The sequence below is a fragment of the Curcuma longa genome, chromosome 21 (assembly GCF_044706935.1).
Source record: "Curcuma longa cultivar G26 ecotype Majalengka, Jawa Barat chromosome 21, ITB_CL_G26_1.1, whole genome shotgun sequence".
NCBI lineage: Eukaryota > Viridiplantae > Streptophyta > Magnoliopsida > Zingiberales > Zingiberaceae > Curcuma > Curcuma longa.
This window is the reverse complement of record NC_133881.1, coordinates 8,992,827-9,008,998: the sequence shown is the minus strand read 5'-3', so window position 1 is coordinate 9,008,998 and position 16,172 is coordinate 8,992,827. Positions and strand designations below refer to the sequence as shown.

At 36.8% G+C, this 16,172-nt stretch overlaps 1 protein-coding gene and 1 pseudogene across 2 annotated transcripts; one reads left to right on the top strand and one right to left on the bottom strand.

Annotated features, from left to right (window-relative positions):
• Window positions 1-1,445: 1,445 nt before the first annotated feature.
• Window positions 1,446-10,235, bottom strand: LOC141814400 (uncharacterized). 2 transcript variants are annotated; one of them, XM_074702359.1, is made up of 9 exons: window positions 9,730-10,235; window positions 7,624-7,806; window positions 5,872-5,964; window positions 5,525-5,707; window positions 5,300-5,402; window positions 5,023-5,208; window positions 3,784-4,925; window positions 3,076-3,497; window positions 1,446-1,860 (listed from the first exon to the last, which is right to left on the bottom strand). In XM_074702359.1, exons 1-9 carry the CDS (start codon window positions 9,976-9,978, stop codon window positions 1,803-1,805), a joined length of 2,619 nt encoding a protein of 872 aa, XP_074558460.1. In that variant the 5' UTR covers window positions 9,979-10,235; the 3' UTR covers window positions 1,446-1,802. The 2 variants fall into 2 exon arrangements, with proteins under 2 accessions (XP_074558460.1, XP_074558461.1); XM_074702360.1 differs by having other exon boundaries at window positions 5,023-5,205.
• A 3,366-nt stretch (window positions 10,236-13,601) lies between these two features.
• On the top strand, window positions 13,602-14,385 carry LOC141815144 (protein FAR1-RELATED SEQUENCE 11-like; annotated as a pseudogene).
• Window positions 14,386-16,172: the final 1,787 nt, after the last annotated feature.

Here is a 16,172-nt window from a genome sequence, read left to right as displayed (position 1 = left end):
GCACAGTAACTATCCAGGATTTGGAGAAGTATGATCCAACGGCACTAGATTTTTGCTGCAAGCTCGCTAATCGATACTCGAAGCTCGCTATCATATGACGATGGTAGAACTCCTCTCCTACAATCAAAACAGTTAATTCTGAATAGAAATTAAGATTTTGGGAGGTGGATTATTTGCTGATCAAATTCATAGTAGAACATGGTGATCCTTCATAGCACAGTAACTATCCAGGATTTGGAGAAGTATGATCCAACGACACTAGATTTCTGCTGCAAGCTCGCTAATCGATACTCGAAGCTCGCTATCCAGGATTTTTGGTCTTCAACAAGTAGTCCACTGTATCTTCCTCATAGTCCAAGAAACAACAAGTAAATCCTAAACCCTAAACCCTAAACCCTAATGATGTCAGTGAGGAGAAGACCTTCATTAAGCCACCAGTCGACGCAAGATCTCGACCCTCAGTAGTAGACTGAATACGCTTTCCTCCCTCGCGCAATGCAGAGAGGATCACCGGAGGGCCGAGCCGCCTGCGATCGCGAAGGAGATGCGACGCCGAGCGCGGAGGCGGACTTGGCAAAGGAGGGTCGACGCCGGCTGCGATGGAGAGAGGATGGCGTCGTCGCTCGAGACGGCTGCTAGGGTTTGAGCGACGGACGACGTGCAGGAGGGCCGACGGTGACGGGGATACAAACTCCGCAAGCCACAAAGGAAGCGGAGCAGAATCGGGAAGGCTTTCGAGCGTAGGAGGCCGATTTTGGGATCTCAGAATCGCCGTGGAGAGCAGACGAGGGAGAGGGAAGCGTGGCGATTTTGAGATTTGGCCGCGCGATTTGGGAGAGGCAGGATTTTGTAGGGTTTTCCTTCGTTTGGACGGCCACGGTGGACGATGCACAGTGAAAACTCCTCGCCAGGTCAGATGTCGCGGACGGAGTCACGCAAAACACTCGCGCAAGATATCATATATATATATATATATATATATATATATATATATATATATATATATATATATATATATATATATATATATATATATAGACAATCTTCTCTTATAATTCATCAATCGGATAAATTTAAAATATAATTTATACACATTTAAAAATCATTCTTCTAAATAATCATTGATGAAAACTCTAGTCTTTTTAATTATCCTCCATATAATTTGGAGGAGATGCCATTGGAAATTAACTGATTTGTAAATTATTTTACAAATAGAATTTAAAAAATTGTTAAGATATTTTGAAAAAAAATAGATTGATGGCAAAAAAAAAAAAAATTAAAAAACAAGCATTTTTTCTTACTAAAAACATATTAACTAAAACTATGTTAAACATGAATGTTCCTAACAAATTTATCAAACAATTAACTTCAGCTTAGAGCATCATTACTGAGATCAAAATAACAAGTTCATATCCCTAAACCACGCACACTCTAGTAACCCAGGAAAGTAAAAGGAAAAAAGTACATCATATATATAGATAGGTAGAACTATAAAAACTTGAACAATAATTTTTCTACAGCTCCATTTCTTTATTCTTCTTCAGCTAGACTGCATCAACAAACTAAAGGCACTAAAACAACATCCAGATATATAAAAAAGTAATGGAAAATGGGAAGGATTAAAAAAATTTCTGACCAGATTAAAATCCACCATAACAATATGGTGTCATAAACCTCTCAAGAAAAGGCCATTAGAATGTACACAGTATACTACCCCTAGCAACAAGGATTTACACCAGCATTTGCAATGCTATTGCTCAAGCAACTGCCCCAAATGCTCAAGGATTCATTACCCTTGCCTTTCATCCTGCCAGTGGAGGGAAGTCATCATCATCCTTCAGCTGGTAGGGTTGAGTTAGCCTGCACATTTCATCCATTGCCAGTTTTTTGTGGTCATTGTTACTTAATTTGACAGCCATGATCATAAAAAATTTTCTACAGCAATGGCATGTAAAAGTATATAGATTAGGAGGGTAAAGAAAGTTGACACAGTTTTTGCAATTGTGTTGTGTTTCTGTTCTGATTTCAAAAGACATGCTAAGCTCTATGTCGTTCTTCCTCCATTCTTACATCTGAGGTTGTTTTTCCACTGGATGATAAATATTTGCTGCTTCTGTGATTTTCATTTCATGACTATTCATCTAATATTAAGTTTTGACGGATTACATAAGCACAAAATGAGTTTGTTAATGAAGCTAGAGTTCATAACCACTCGTGAGACAAAAACCTTTTTGATACTAACCTCTTGGGTTCTCAAGTTGATCCATGTCATCCAAAGGTGATAACTTATGCATCCTTTGCAGGAATTTGTCAACTCCATCAAAGAAAGGACCATATTGTAGGGGGAAAAGGAGCATTCTAAGTATTATTTTAAAAAAAGAAGAGGGAGTTTGTTGACTACATTTAGCTTAATTCCATCTGTTGCATGGCTCTGCCATCCTTGACCAGCGATAACTGTAATGGACTATGGTTCTAAATTCTAAAAATCAAACACTACAAAAAAAATGTAAATCAATTTCGGTGCTGGATAGCATCATACAGTCCATAATTCAACAGCATCATGGTTATTGTATGGCTAAATTGGAGAAGCTGTCACTCTAGAGGCCCATGAATAACTCAAGTCCACTGATCCGAAATTTTTTCTTGGTGTTAGGATAGATTCTTTAAACTTCCTGAATGCTTAATCTGCAGAAGTCAAATGGAAACATGACTGGCAAAGAAGGATTCCTTGAGGTGTTACTATTCATAATTATAAGATGATGATCCAGAAATGATCTACATGTAGGGTCCTGTATCAATATGAGATTTGAGAGTAACTAGTGGAATCTAATTGGTGAATAATTAGAGGTGAAAGATAAGATGAGCCAAAAAAATTCAGTCGTTCCAAAAACCAAGTTAAATACAACCTTGAAATGAAAAGGGGAAAAATTATGTACTGAAAACTAAATCAGCTAAAGCTAGCAAAGAATGAAAAGAAATTCCTATATCAAGGACATTACCCAAACCAATCCATTGGAAATCATTAAGCAGATCCTGCCGCATTTGACAATCAAAATTCTGAGACAGGTTAATTACCTTTCATTGTTCAAACTTCTATGGGGCCTTTCAACTGTCGACGCAGGTATAGAAGATCTGGAGCCCTTATCAATAGCATTGGCTGACTCAAGATTGCTACCACGTTCTGAAGATGAAAGTCCCATTGTAACAGGACCAAAATTACCAAATTCAAGTTTGCCCTCAGGTGCATATGGATAGCCATTTGCAGGGGAAACCACCATAAAAGCAGGGCCAGGAGACTTAGGGCGATCCAATGAAATGGCATCACCATGGTCATTTCCCAAAAAACTAGCAGGTAGAGGTGGTGGAGGTGGAACATGATTCCTTTCGTCAGATGGTGAGTCCCCATGACCATTTCTATGGTATCTAGGAAGATGATTTGCTTGCATTTGGTTCCTGCCTCTTCCCGAGAACTGTCTCTCTCTGTATGAACGAGAATTCTACAGAATCAAAGTTTTCAAACAAACTTTAAGCAATTGAATTTTGAATGGAAGGTGCAGATTAATCAAATCTACAGATATTACTGCTCTAAATAAATCTCATAATTTAGGTGGATAGTATGATAAACTCTATGTATAAGCATCACGAGCAGCAAACTTTTTATTACGACACCAAAAACATAGGAAAAATAGAATAAGTAAAAAATTATTATGTAGATTTACTTATGTGCAACCTTAGATATCCAAATGATATTCTCGAAAAGAGCAAAAAACAGTGCAAACTCACCGTGTTTGGAAGATAGGTACCAGTTCCCCTTGTTTTTGTGATATCTTTGACACCATAATCATTAGAAATTAGGGGTGGGATCAAATAATAACTTGGGGGAAGTGGTGGCATGTGGGCAAGGCCATTTGCACCTACATACATGCTTTGCATATTCCAGGAATGCCTGTTTTGATATGGGGAAGATGATGCATGATAGACAGGTACTAAATAAGAGTTGACAAAACACTCTTGGAACTCCTGAGCATGATGTAGATTGCTACAATAAAGTTGATAATCGCCAGAGAGATCTGATAAGTTACCAGAACTGGTACTTGCATCATCTAACTTGCCATCATCTGTGCAGTCCCCTAGGGACGAATCTCTGCAATTCCAGCTTGATGATGGTGATTCATGAACAGAACTAGAAGGTGCAGTGAAGGTGGATTTTCTAGGCAAGGATGCACTATTAGTTGACTTAGCCTCGTATCCCATTTCATTACAAGGGGATGCAGATTTATTTAAAGGCATGCCCACCATAACATTATCTCTTGTACTTGAATTACCCAGTATCTTGTCATCGTGATTGTTATCTGAACAGAAGAACAAGTGGGGTGCATGAAAAACTTTTCCAGATGTCGACGGCTTAAAACTTTCATCTAATAATCTTGAATCAAGTGCTCTTGTGGAAGGAAGATCTGTAGCATCATCAGTGGAATGTTTACTTACAATGTCTTCCTCAGAGACCATGGAGCCACTTCTAGACCTGTTAGCATTAATAGTTGGATTGGCAGAATGCTTGTCATGTTGCTTCTTTGATATGTGATCCTCACCCAAGTCAAAAAAATTTATGTTATTTATCACATCAATCAATGCTCCGCTAGAATCATGGGTTGTTAAACCTGAAAAATGAGAACCCTTGTTCAAATCTTCAGCATTTAAGTTTGATGATCTATATTTGACTCCCTCATGATCTGCAGATCCACTCTTTGGGGAACTAGAAATGGCATCTTGCACATCTGGCCTATCCCCATTTCCATGTCTACATAAGGTACTTCTAAAGAACAAATTAACTTCATCTACAATGTTTTCAGAAGGTGATTGAAGTATCCGACCAAGTTTTCGAGCACCGAAAGTGAAAGCACTGCGTATGCGGTGAAAATTACCTACAAACAAGGACAAAAGAAGAAACTTAGTAAAAGATTTTCAAGTTGATTTAGAATTCTTGCCATAAAACTGAACCTAAAGGAAAATAATGCTAACTTTTGCTAACACTGCGCCCAAGATTATTGCTTGGTTTCAATGGATCAACAATATTCAGATACTTCTGTGTGAATGATGGACAGCTGTTTTCATACATCCTCGATGGAACTGAAAACATTTCTACACATTCTTCAATAAATTCCTCAGTAAGTGGCGAACAGTTTCCTTTTGTTTCCGATGGCTCTACTGTGCAATCACAAGCCAAAAAGGTCACTATTAGTTAAAATTGTTTCATACAAATAACTGACCAACAATAGTACATTGAAGTTCCATTTACCAACTAGTTTTGGCAATGAAGAAATAGAAACCGGGCTTTGTAGAGTGATACAGTATTTGCTCCAATCAAATCTACTGTAGTAGTCCAAAAACCTATAGAGAACCTGCCAAATGACAACCCCTCGTAAAAGCTAAAAGAGGAACAATGCTATGAAATCAACTGCAAGACAAAGTTACAGAAACCAGATGATATTTAGGATAAAATTTTTTTTTTTGGAAAACTCACCGCTAGAGGGCCATCCATTTGCTCATGGAACAGATGGAAAACATGAAGTACTAAAATCTCCAATCCATAAGTAGATATCAAACCATGATGGGCACCAAGAATGCGACTTTCATAGTAACACCAAGCCTTGATCAATATTATACTACGTTTGAATAGATGACCCTTTCCAATTTTTTCATTTATCTACAAGACAATGCTGAGTTTTAAATTGCATGGTAAGAAAAACGTATTATTTCTTTAAGTAAATGAATCTGTACAATATATCCAATAATTCTAGCGCCTTGGAAGGGAAAATATAAAGGATCAAATCATATTTGAAGCTGCACCAACAAACTTTTCCAATGTACCTTCTCAAGAAAGCAAAGTGTACAAAGCCCACCAATCTGATTGAATGAGATATCTACAACAATATTCTGCATGATGCATTTCACAACTTTAACCTGCACAGATAAAATTCAACCATAAGACTCAGTATGACCATCCTAGATATGAAAGTCCTATGACCACAGAGATAGGAAGTTGTCAATCACCATCATACTTCAATGCACATTAGGGAAATGAGATTAAGAAAACTACATGAACAAAACAACAGGCATATTGTGACTATAGCAGTAATTTTTCTCCATTCAGTTTTATAGATGTTAAGTAAAAAATGTAGTTTCTGCAAAAAGATATATATAGCTGGCAAAAAAACAATTGATCTACAGCCAAGTGTTTCTTGCAAGCCATTCATAAGTAAAATCACAACAATAACAGTCATTTCCAATTTCAATACAATTTACTTCTTAACAAAATATTTAAATATGTAGATTTAAATATTCACCAAAAACTTTAAGTCTTCAGGCAAAGAGTTTAGAATTTTTTGAAATAATGCAAATTATATTATGTCAAGTGCAGAAGTATTTTGTAATAATTCTGAGTTCTCTCTGATTCTCCGCCATAGTTTTGAGGGGAAAACCTTGTCAAAGTAGTTTAGAAAGGCACCAACAAATTGATTTAGTTGTAAAATGAAATCTCATAACCACTCACCTAAATGCCACCTAAGATGAAAACTAATTTCTCGCAAATCACATAAGAGAGAAACATCGAGGACTTCAAAATGAGAGATGATATTTCTTCCAAACATGTCATCTACTGAACTTTCTACCATGATAAAAGGTTAAATAACTTCCACTTTGTTATTCATTAAATTCCAACAGCAGTGGAAGAAAGGCACCTAGTATTGAGAAGCATGATTGGAATACATTTCTAGAAGCAATAGCATAACCGGCCTTCTAGATAGAGGTGTAAATCGCAGGCTGAGCCCACCCATAACCAGGCCCAATTTAGGCCATTCCCAGCACGGCACATGAAGGAATGGGTCATGTTAGGCCTGGTCCACATACACACTCTATCAAGTAAAGTCCATCAATGGGTAAGCTATTTGAATTTGTTCTTTTCATTGAACTTTATGTAAGGTTAAATCACTAGTAATATGAAGATCTCTATAAACTAGAGTTTTTTTAGATCTTCCACCACTTATGCTTGCAACTCTAATCAATTCAACTAAAATTAATTATAGAATCTATTCATATCCTTTGAACATGTCCATACCCTCTCAAATTCTTTTTTCTCATTTTAGCATTACACATAATTGCTCTCTCACATTAATATTTTTTATGTTATCCATCTAGTAACCCCTTGTATCCATTTTCGCATTCTCATCTTTGCAATATTATTTTTATATGTTGTTTTTTACACCCTAATACATAAAGCATGACAAATGATACCAGAATTTTATATTTATGTCTAGCCAATGAGACACATGGTGATCATACAAGAACTTCAGTCTCATCATCCTATATATTCTTTTGATTCTTTCCTCATGGATTCTGCACTACAATTGTTTAGTTTTTGCTCTAGTTCCTAAAGGTTTTCTTCAATTTCAAGTTTAATCTATTTATGATTTCATCTTGACTTTTTCTCATCTCAAAATATGTAAAAAGCGATATACATTATGTAAATATAAAGCATGGAAAATAGATCACATTTTGAAAAGACAACTTGAATAGATGTATCAAGTCACATACTAGACAATAAACCAAAATTCAATGAGGAACCTCAGCACGAATAAGTTGAACATCATTCACTTCAAACCCAGCATCCTTATTATGTTCTTCTCCAAGAACAGAACAAAGTTCACTTGCCAACATGTCTTCATTATTAGGGGCACCTAGAGCAGTCAGGTCAATATCTCCATCAGGAAGATACGTCTTCAGAGGAACTGAACCAAATGGAAACACCTGATGAATTCGAAAATAAACAAAAGATAGGTTCAGTCAGATTATAACAAAAATCTACTTCTGGAAAGTCAATTATACTCCTCTCCCAAAAATGTTAATTACACTCTCAAAATGTGTTTCTAAAAGATTACACTAAATATCACACATCAAAAGAAAAAACAAGAAGGATACCATCAATCTAATCTAAGTACCGACTAGCATTACCCGAGCAACGTTTTCCGGAAACACAATTGGATCCATAATAAAGTTCAACCAGATTAAGGTTGTATCTGAGTCGATGACATAGCATTAACAAAACTTCCATGCCTGGTACTCTCTGTGTGTGTCTATGTGTGCATAATAGAAAAAAGAAAATTTTCAATTCCAAAATCTGTGAATAGACAAAAGTTCTAAGTAGATAAATATAAATATAAAAGTAGATAACCACAATATCCAATAATACAGTTTCCTTCAGATTTTAATTTAACATGAACAACACAGTAATCATGAAACCAAAAGGGCATGCCCAGACTCTATTCCTCATGACACTTAAACCCAAGGATACTGTATGACACAATGAAAAGATTGTGCATCCCAAGTAAGTCTCATTTATGCCACCAACAAAATAGCCAAATCTGATATAAACATGATAAGAGAATGCCCAAAAAAACATTCCAGAAAACAAGGATGTGACAAAGGAATTCTCTAAATGACTGATGGCACAGGACAGTAGCAAATTATGTAGCCAATCCCATATGGACAACCAAGGACAAAGCCATTAAGATCCAACTCTAGGGCAACTAATTGCAACAACGGATAGTGGTCAATATGATTCATTGATGCCAACAAAGGTCTGGGTTGAAGAAATGAGAATTGTGGAGCCGCCACAAATGCAACAGTAATAATGTCTGAGAATACAATGTCAGCACCACAATATCTTCCGTTAGCCGTCACACAGGGGTAGGACTTCGAACATGTTAGAAACTATGAAGACATATACTGGAAGTCTGTGAGTTACTTTTGTGTTGAAATTGGCAAGATATATTGGCGCATATAAAACTAAAAGGAGCATCAAATACACTGACGCAATATGTTAAATCAGAAATTATACATTGAACTAAGCTACTAAATGGTTTCAAGAAACTAACAAATGCTGGTTTCAAATTCAGACACAATAGGAATATGGTAAACATCTAAAAATTGCTGTACATTATAGACTCTCACCAAACCAATACTTTCAAAAGTTAAGTATGGCTCCAAATAAAAGAAGAATCATCACTATTACTTATATGTACTTGCAAATGAGAAAGAGAGTATATTTCAAAACTTAATAGCCTACCTTTAACTAATTACATGACAGAAAGAACAACTATTTTTGGTTAACTCAAACTTGAGCAAGCAATATAGAATGAACAAAAATTTATTGCCTCCAATTTTTGATACTCAATAGCAACAATTTTATCGAAATTTATAAAAATGTAATAGTAAGTACAAAATATATATAAAGGTTTAACTTGCTCTTGATTTTTCTGAAATTTGTCCTGCACACTTAGATTTCAGAAAAGATTTGGAGCAACTACTTCCATAATTATGCAAAGTTGTCTTATAAGAAAGCTATACGGCATCTTCAAGCCAGCCAGTATAACAAGGTTCAAGCTCAATAACTACCTCGAAAGTATAAATGATGAAAACCTGACTGGTGGAAAGATCAATGCAGGCTGCAACATTATATTATAAGGATAATAAGCTCCCAAAAAACAATGAAAACACGCGCACATGAAACGAACCACAACAATGTGATCATACAGTGCATGACGAAAGTGATTGAAAGAAATTTACGAAGTAAAATTGAAAAAGAAATATATTGCGAAGCACGAGAATCAAAAGAATAAAATAGGCAATATCTAAACAGATCGTACAAGTAACCGAGCAGAGATGACTCACCCTACTCCCCATGCGCGTCCTGAGCAGCTCCTGCACATAATCAACAACGGCCTTCCGCCTTTCTTCGGAGACCACCGTCGGCCGGATGCACCGCAAAACCTCTCGTGTAGCCTCCTCTGCCCGCTTCCAGTTCTCGGCCTTGATCACAGAAGGATGCGGATTCGGAAGCTGAGGATGGGAATAAAGCGATTCATGACCTCCCGAGGCGTCGGCGTCTGCCAGCGGCGGCCAGGATTCCAGGTCGCCCATCCCGGGAAGAGACCGACAAAGGAACCCCCAAGTTCAAAACTTTCCAGCCACCGGCGAACCAACGATGCCCAAAGATCACGGCGGATCGAGAAATGGACGTAATCAAAAAGGAATTCGCCGCCAACTCGATTGGGAAGGCGATCGGAAACCGAGGGGGCAGTGGACGGTCGGAAGGAAAGGGGAAAGGCAGGATTTTTCCTAGAGAAATCTAGGGATCCGAGCGAGTGTAGGAATTGGGGAAGCGATTCGAATCGAGTTTTTCCAATGGGATCGGTTCCGGTGCGTCGGGGAAAATGAAAATCCCTTTTCATTTCGTACCAAAGTCAAAAACAAATAAAAAAAAAAGGAAAAGAAAAAATAAATAAATATAAAAGTCTCACTTTTCCTTTTTTTTTTCTATTCTGAGAAAAATATTTAATTGAACAAAAATTAAAAGAACATTTTAAATTTATTTTTAAAAAAGACTTTCTTCAGATTTTGTTCCACTTGATTTTCTATTTAATTTTTATGAAATAAAGTTTTTATAAATAATTTTTAAAAAATATTTTTTTATTTTTAAAATAATATAACTTTTATATTTATTTTTTAATATATATATATACAAAATTGATGTGTTGTACGACCTCATTTGCACGACTTGTGTGTGCTTGCTGATGTGGTGAACTTTTTCTCTTTGTGTGCGTGGCAACAATTCTGTGTTGGCCTTTTGAAACAAAAAAAAACCCAACCTACCCCCGATCTCGCCTGCTACCCAAAATCGCACCTCTCCATAAACCCTAAACCCTTCTCGATCTCTGCAAGGTTAGGGTCGTTGCTTAGAAGCGAAGAAATCGCGCCTCTTTGTAAACCCATCGCATTGCCCTCGCCGTCATCCGCTCCACGTCGCCCAGAAGCGAAGAGGTCACAGTGCTAACCCACTTCTCGATCTCTGCTCTGCGAGGTTACGAGACGTCGGCGCCCGAGCTCTATGAGGCTATGAGTCGCCATCATTGCCTTCGTTTGGTCCACTCCGTTGTCACCGTCCATTTGTTGCGGGAAGACGTTGTCGCCCGAGCTCTGCGAGGCTACGAGTCTGGTCTACTTCGTCGTCGCCTTTGTCTGGTCCACCCCTGCCGTCGATGTCCATTCACCACGGGAAGACGTCGTCAGAAGTCAGCTGAGCCACGCAGCCGGAATCGTTGCCCTAAGCCTTCTTTGCTTTGCCGGTAAGCTTTTGAAAACTCGTCTTTTCTTTTACTTTAAATTTGGTTGTTTAGTAGAGATGAGACCAACAATAGACGTGTAATTTTTCAGGAATTTTATTAGTTTTTTTTATGAAAGGTAAATATATATCATCAAGGTAAAATGCACAAGCATACAAAATAACCAGTGACTCTATCTCACGTCATGTCTGACGAACTGTCAGATCTGAGTAAACGTTAATGGTGCATCATATATGTGCTTACATGTGTACTAACACTATTAGTATGTCTCACACACTATCTATCCTGTAAGTGCAACTGCAAGAGCCTCCATCTGTCGACGTCCACTGCGTCCCTCTATCGATGATACACTCCCAGTAGGAATTTTATTAGTTTATTTGAGAGTAAGTGCATGCTGGTCGTGAATGTCAAAGGTTGCTTTTTCTCAGGGTAGTTGTTTGTGTTTCCTTGGAGGTAAGCTTTTGAAAATTGTTAGGGTGTCTTTTCTTTTACTTTAATTTTGGTTGGTTAGTAGAGATGAGATCGACAACAATGGTGATCTACCTTGTTATTTTCTGTGATCTTCCTTGTTGATTTCTAGCAAATATATTCTCTTGTTAGTCACTGTTGATGTTTGAAAAATATATTCTCTTGTTGTTAGTCACTGTTTTGCCCTATATATTACTTAATCTTTCTGAAATGTTCATGTTAGGATCTTCCTTGTTAATTTATGAACTTATTGTTATCTTTCTTGTTCATTTCTGAATATATTTTTACTGTTTTGTTATCTTATCTTGTTTATATCTATTTGATTTAGAATATTTTTATTATTATATGGTAATATGCAAAGTTTCACTTCATATGAAATTGATATTCTCTAATAATGGAAACAAATGACAGTGATGATCATCTATATATTTCCCAAGTTACAAATGATCGAAAGTCAAAAATTGAGATGAAATTCACATCATTAGAGGAGGCATTTTCATGTTATAACCAATATGCGCGAGAAGCCGAATTTAGTGCAAGGATAAATAGTAGCAAGAAAAATAAGATAACAAATGAAGTTATTTAAAAAATATTTGTATATTTTAAACAAGGACATATTGATGATCAACGGAATAAATAAACAAAAGGTAATCAACATAGAAGGGAAAGAGTACGCGGTGAAGTTAGAACTGGATGTAAGTCAAAGATTTCACTTGTAAAGAAACAAATTAGATCTAATTGGATTGTCGCTAACTTCATGGAAAGTCATAATCATCCACTCTCAACTCCTTCAAAGGTATATTTACTATGCTCACATCATCATATTTCAGCAGCAAAAAAAACATTGACTCAACATTTTCAGAGGCCAATGTGTCAACTTGTCAACAAATGCGATTATTGGAGATAGAGTATGGAGGGCTTGAGCTAGTAGGTTGCACAGAAAGAGTATTAGAAACTTTGAGAAAAAGCTAAGGGATAAAGAAAAAGGTATTAATGCTGAAACACTAATTGAGCTATTTGCATTTGAAAAAGAGAGGAATTTTGATTTTTTTCTATGAATACGAGACTAATTCAGATAACAAATTTAGTAGGTATTTTTGGACAGATCATGTCTCAAAGAGGGCATATAGTGTATTTGGTGATGTAGTTGTATTTGATACAACATCTAATATCAATAAATATGGATTAATTTTTGTACTTTTTGTAGGAGTTAATCATCATCATCAAACAACTATATTTGGTTGTAGTTTTTTAAGTGATGAGAAAGCTGAGTCTTTTATTTGGCTGCATAACAAGTTCATTGAAGTCATGTCTAAATGTGCACCTAAAGTTATCATCACAGATCAGGATCCTACTATGATGAAAGTCATTGCACAAGTTTTCCCTAAGATAATACATCAATATTGTTTGTAGCACATACTGAATAAATTCCCAAAGAAATTAGACCCTTTGACTTTCTGTGACAATTATCAAAGTATAAGGAATGCCATTAGAAATTCTACAACACCGGATGAATTTGAAAATTCATGGGAAGGGTTATCAAGTGTGTTAACTTGGAGAAAAATGATTGATTGTTTTTTATATATGAATTGCAACAGAAGTGAGTGCCAACATATTTTAGCCATGTATTTTGTGCTAGAATGTCAAGTTAGTCAAAGATCTGAAAGCTTACATGTATTTTTTAAGAAGTGTATCTCAAATAAAAACTCATTGATGGCTTTTATCACCCGTTTCAATAGGGCACTGAGACACCAAAGACACAATGAATTAATTGCTGACCATATTGATATGAATGAGTATCCTAAGATTAAGACAAACTGACTAATGAAAACTCAAATGGTTAAGTTGTATACAAAAAATAAATGGATGGAGTTTCAAAGTGAAATGAGTGAGAGTCATAACTATTATGTGAAATAGATATCTATAGGTGTTGATTTTATAGTTTACCATGTGATGAATTTTCAAAGTTGTTCTTCCTCCAAACTAAGGGTCCTCACGCATAGCAACCAGAGAGACTACATATCCTGTAGTTGTAAGAAATTTGAGTTTGATGGCATTCCGTGCAGACATATGCTAGCTTTTTTTGTATCAACCAAGTGTTTCATTTGCCTGATAAGTATATACTCAAACGATGGACACAAGATGCAAAGGTTGGAGTAATATATGTTTTGCGAGAGCAAAATTTTAGCGATGATCCAGAAAGATTTTTAATATTAAGACACTCGAAGTTGTCCTATAAAGCGTCAATATTAATAGATTATGCATCTTTGACTGATGAGGGGATAAATTTCCCAGATGAACAATTCGATTGTATCTACAACAAAATTCAAGAGATGAATATCATTAAAAAAATACAATAATATAAGTCAAAGGAAGAAATCAATGGATGGAACTCCTACTATTATTGATCCTTCTTTAGTAAGAACAAAAGGATGTGGGAAAAGATTGAAATCATCAAAAGAAAAGTCAACCTCAAAGTCCCGACTATGTCATGGATGTGGGCATCGAGGTATATCACATGATAAGCGAAGCTGTCCACTTTTACAACAAGGGTATGTGTCGATTAATTTTATATTTATATGATAATTTTATTTATAAATTAATTAATTTTATTAAATATTATAAATATAACGACGATGTGTTGATTGGCAAATCAAGTATAGATAATCGTCATAACAGTGATAACTACACATATGAAGAAGAGTTGCCATCTATGGCTGGTGCTAACAAAGTTTAATTTTATAAAATTATAGTAGTTGATTGATTGAGAAATTGAAGTTAATAATTGGCTTTATTATTGCAGGTTCTAACAATATGTTGTAGGATTCAATGTTATGTGTATTAGATGGTCATCTCCTACGCCATATCCTGCAGTTATTAGATGGACACTTGAATCACCATTTGTACTTCGGACAATATTTGTGTTGTTTGATAAAACTTTGTAATCTGTTACAATTAGTGGTTATGTCTAATTAATTATTATCCTTTATGTGATTTCATATTATTTGGAGGATTTGTTGTCTAATTAGATTTCATGTGATTTCTTGGTAAGCTTAACTTAATTATCCTTCATATTCTAGTTTAGTAGTTATATGTATATATACTAAAAGTCTTCTAGCTTTGTTCTCATGTAGTTGTCTCTAATATTTTGAAAATTATGCAGATTCAAGTACTTGTTGTAGGATCGTGGAGGCACACTAGAGGGCGAGGGGGGGGGGGGTGAATAGCGCAGTCGTCGTATTTTTTGTTCATTCGTTCTATTAGAGATACTAAGTAGCGGAATTAGATCACAAGCACAGGAACTCACGAATTTTACTTGGTACCTAATCTCCCAGGGTTAGTACGTCCAAGGCATATGTACGGGAGGCGCCTGCCCACTAGTGGTCTCCTTTCTAAACGTTCATTCGGAGGCAGAGAAACCTATCTTACAGTCCAATAAAGAATAACAATAAATTAAAACAGTAAGACTTAAAAGAAAATCAAACACTTGTGTCGAGCCGATCCGGAAGTCCTCAGCACCGCGCACTCCTCTTGGAACTTCTCCGGTTGCACGAGTCTGGCCCCGTTCGCGTTCAACAACACCACTAGATGAAGAAGATGGACTGTAGAAGTTGTGTTCTAGTTGTGCACATTCATCCTCCTTATATAGCCTTTTCCAGGCGATTGAAAACCTTATTCGATCGACTGGATAAGATCTGATCCGATCCGATCTTCTTGATCTTATCTGGGCTGAGTCTTCCAGATCAAGTCGCCTGGATTTCACCTTCCAAGCGCCTGGACCATCTAGTCGACTGAATCAGATAAAGTCGCCTGGATCCAGTTGACTCAGGTTTGACCTGAGTTGACCCCGGACTTGGTTCAGCTGCCTTTGTTTGCTTCACTTATGCTTTCTCCATCTTGCTTCCAGCTCCTGGTTCCTGCAAGACAAACATACAAACAACCTAAGCCTTACCCTGTGGGTCTAACTTCAGATTTCAATTGAAATCTTGGGTTAGTCTGACGCCTACTATTCCCACATTAGGAACGCGCCCTTACCCACTCCACTCAGAAGACTTTACCAACAAGTTCTCCAAACTTGTTGGACTTTCCGCTTAGCCATGATCCTCGGCCCCCAGGATTTGTTGCTAGGCTATCGGTCTACCTGACCGCCTAGACTTGCACCAAGCATCCGATCCTTTTGACCTGCTTGAATTTTTGTCATGCTTCCGGTCCTCCTAACACTGCCTGAACTTGCACTTGGTGCACTTGACCTGTATACAAATATACAAACAACTAAGCCTTACATTGTGGGTCTAACTTTGGATTTCTACCGAAATCCTGGGTTAATCTGACGTCTACTGTTCTCACACTAGGAACACACTCTTACCCACTCCACTTAGGAGATCCAGACTTGTTGGACTTCCCCCTTAGCCATGATCCTCGGCCCCCAGGATTTGCTACTAGGCTACCGGTCTACCTGACCACCTAGACTTGCACCAAGTATCCGATCCTTTTAACCTGTTTGGATTTTTGTCATGCTTCTCG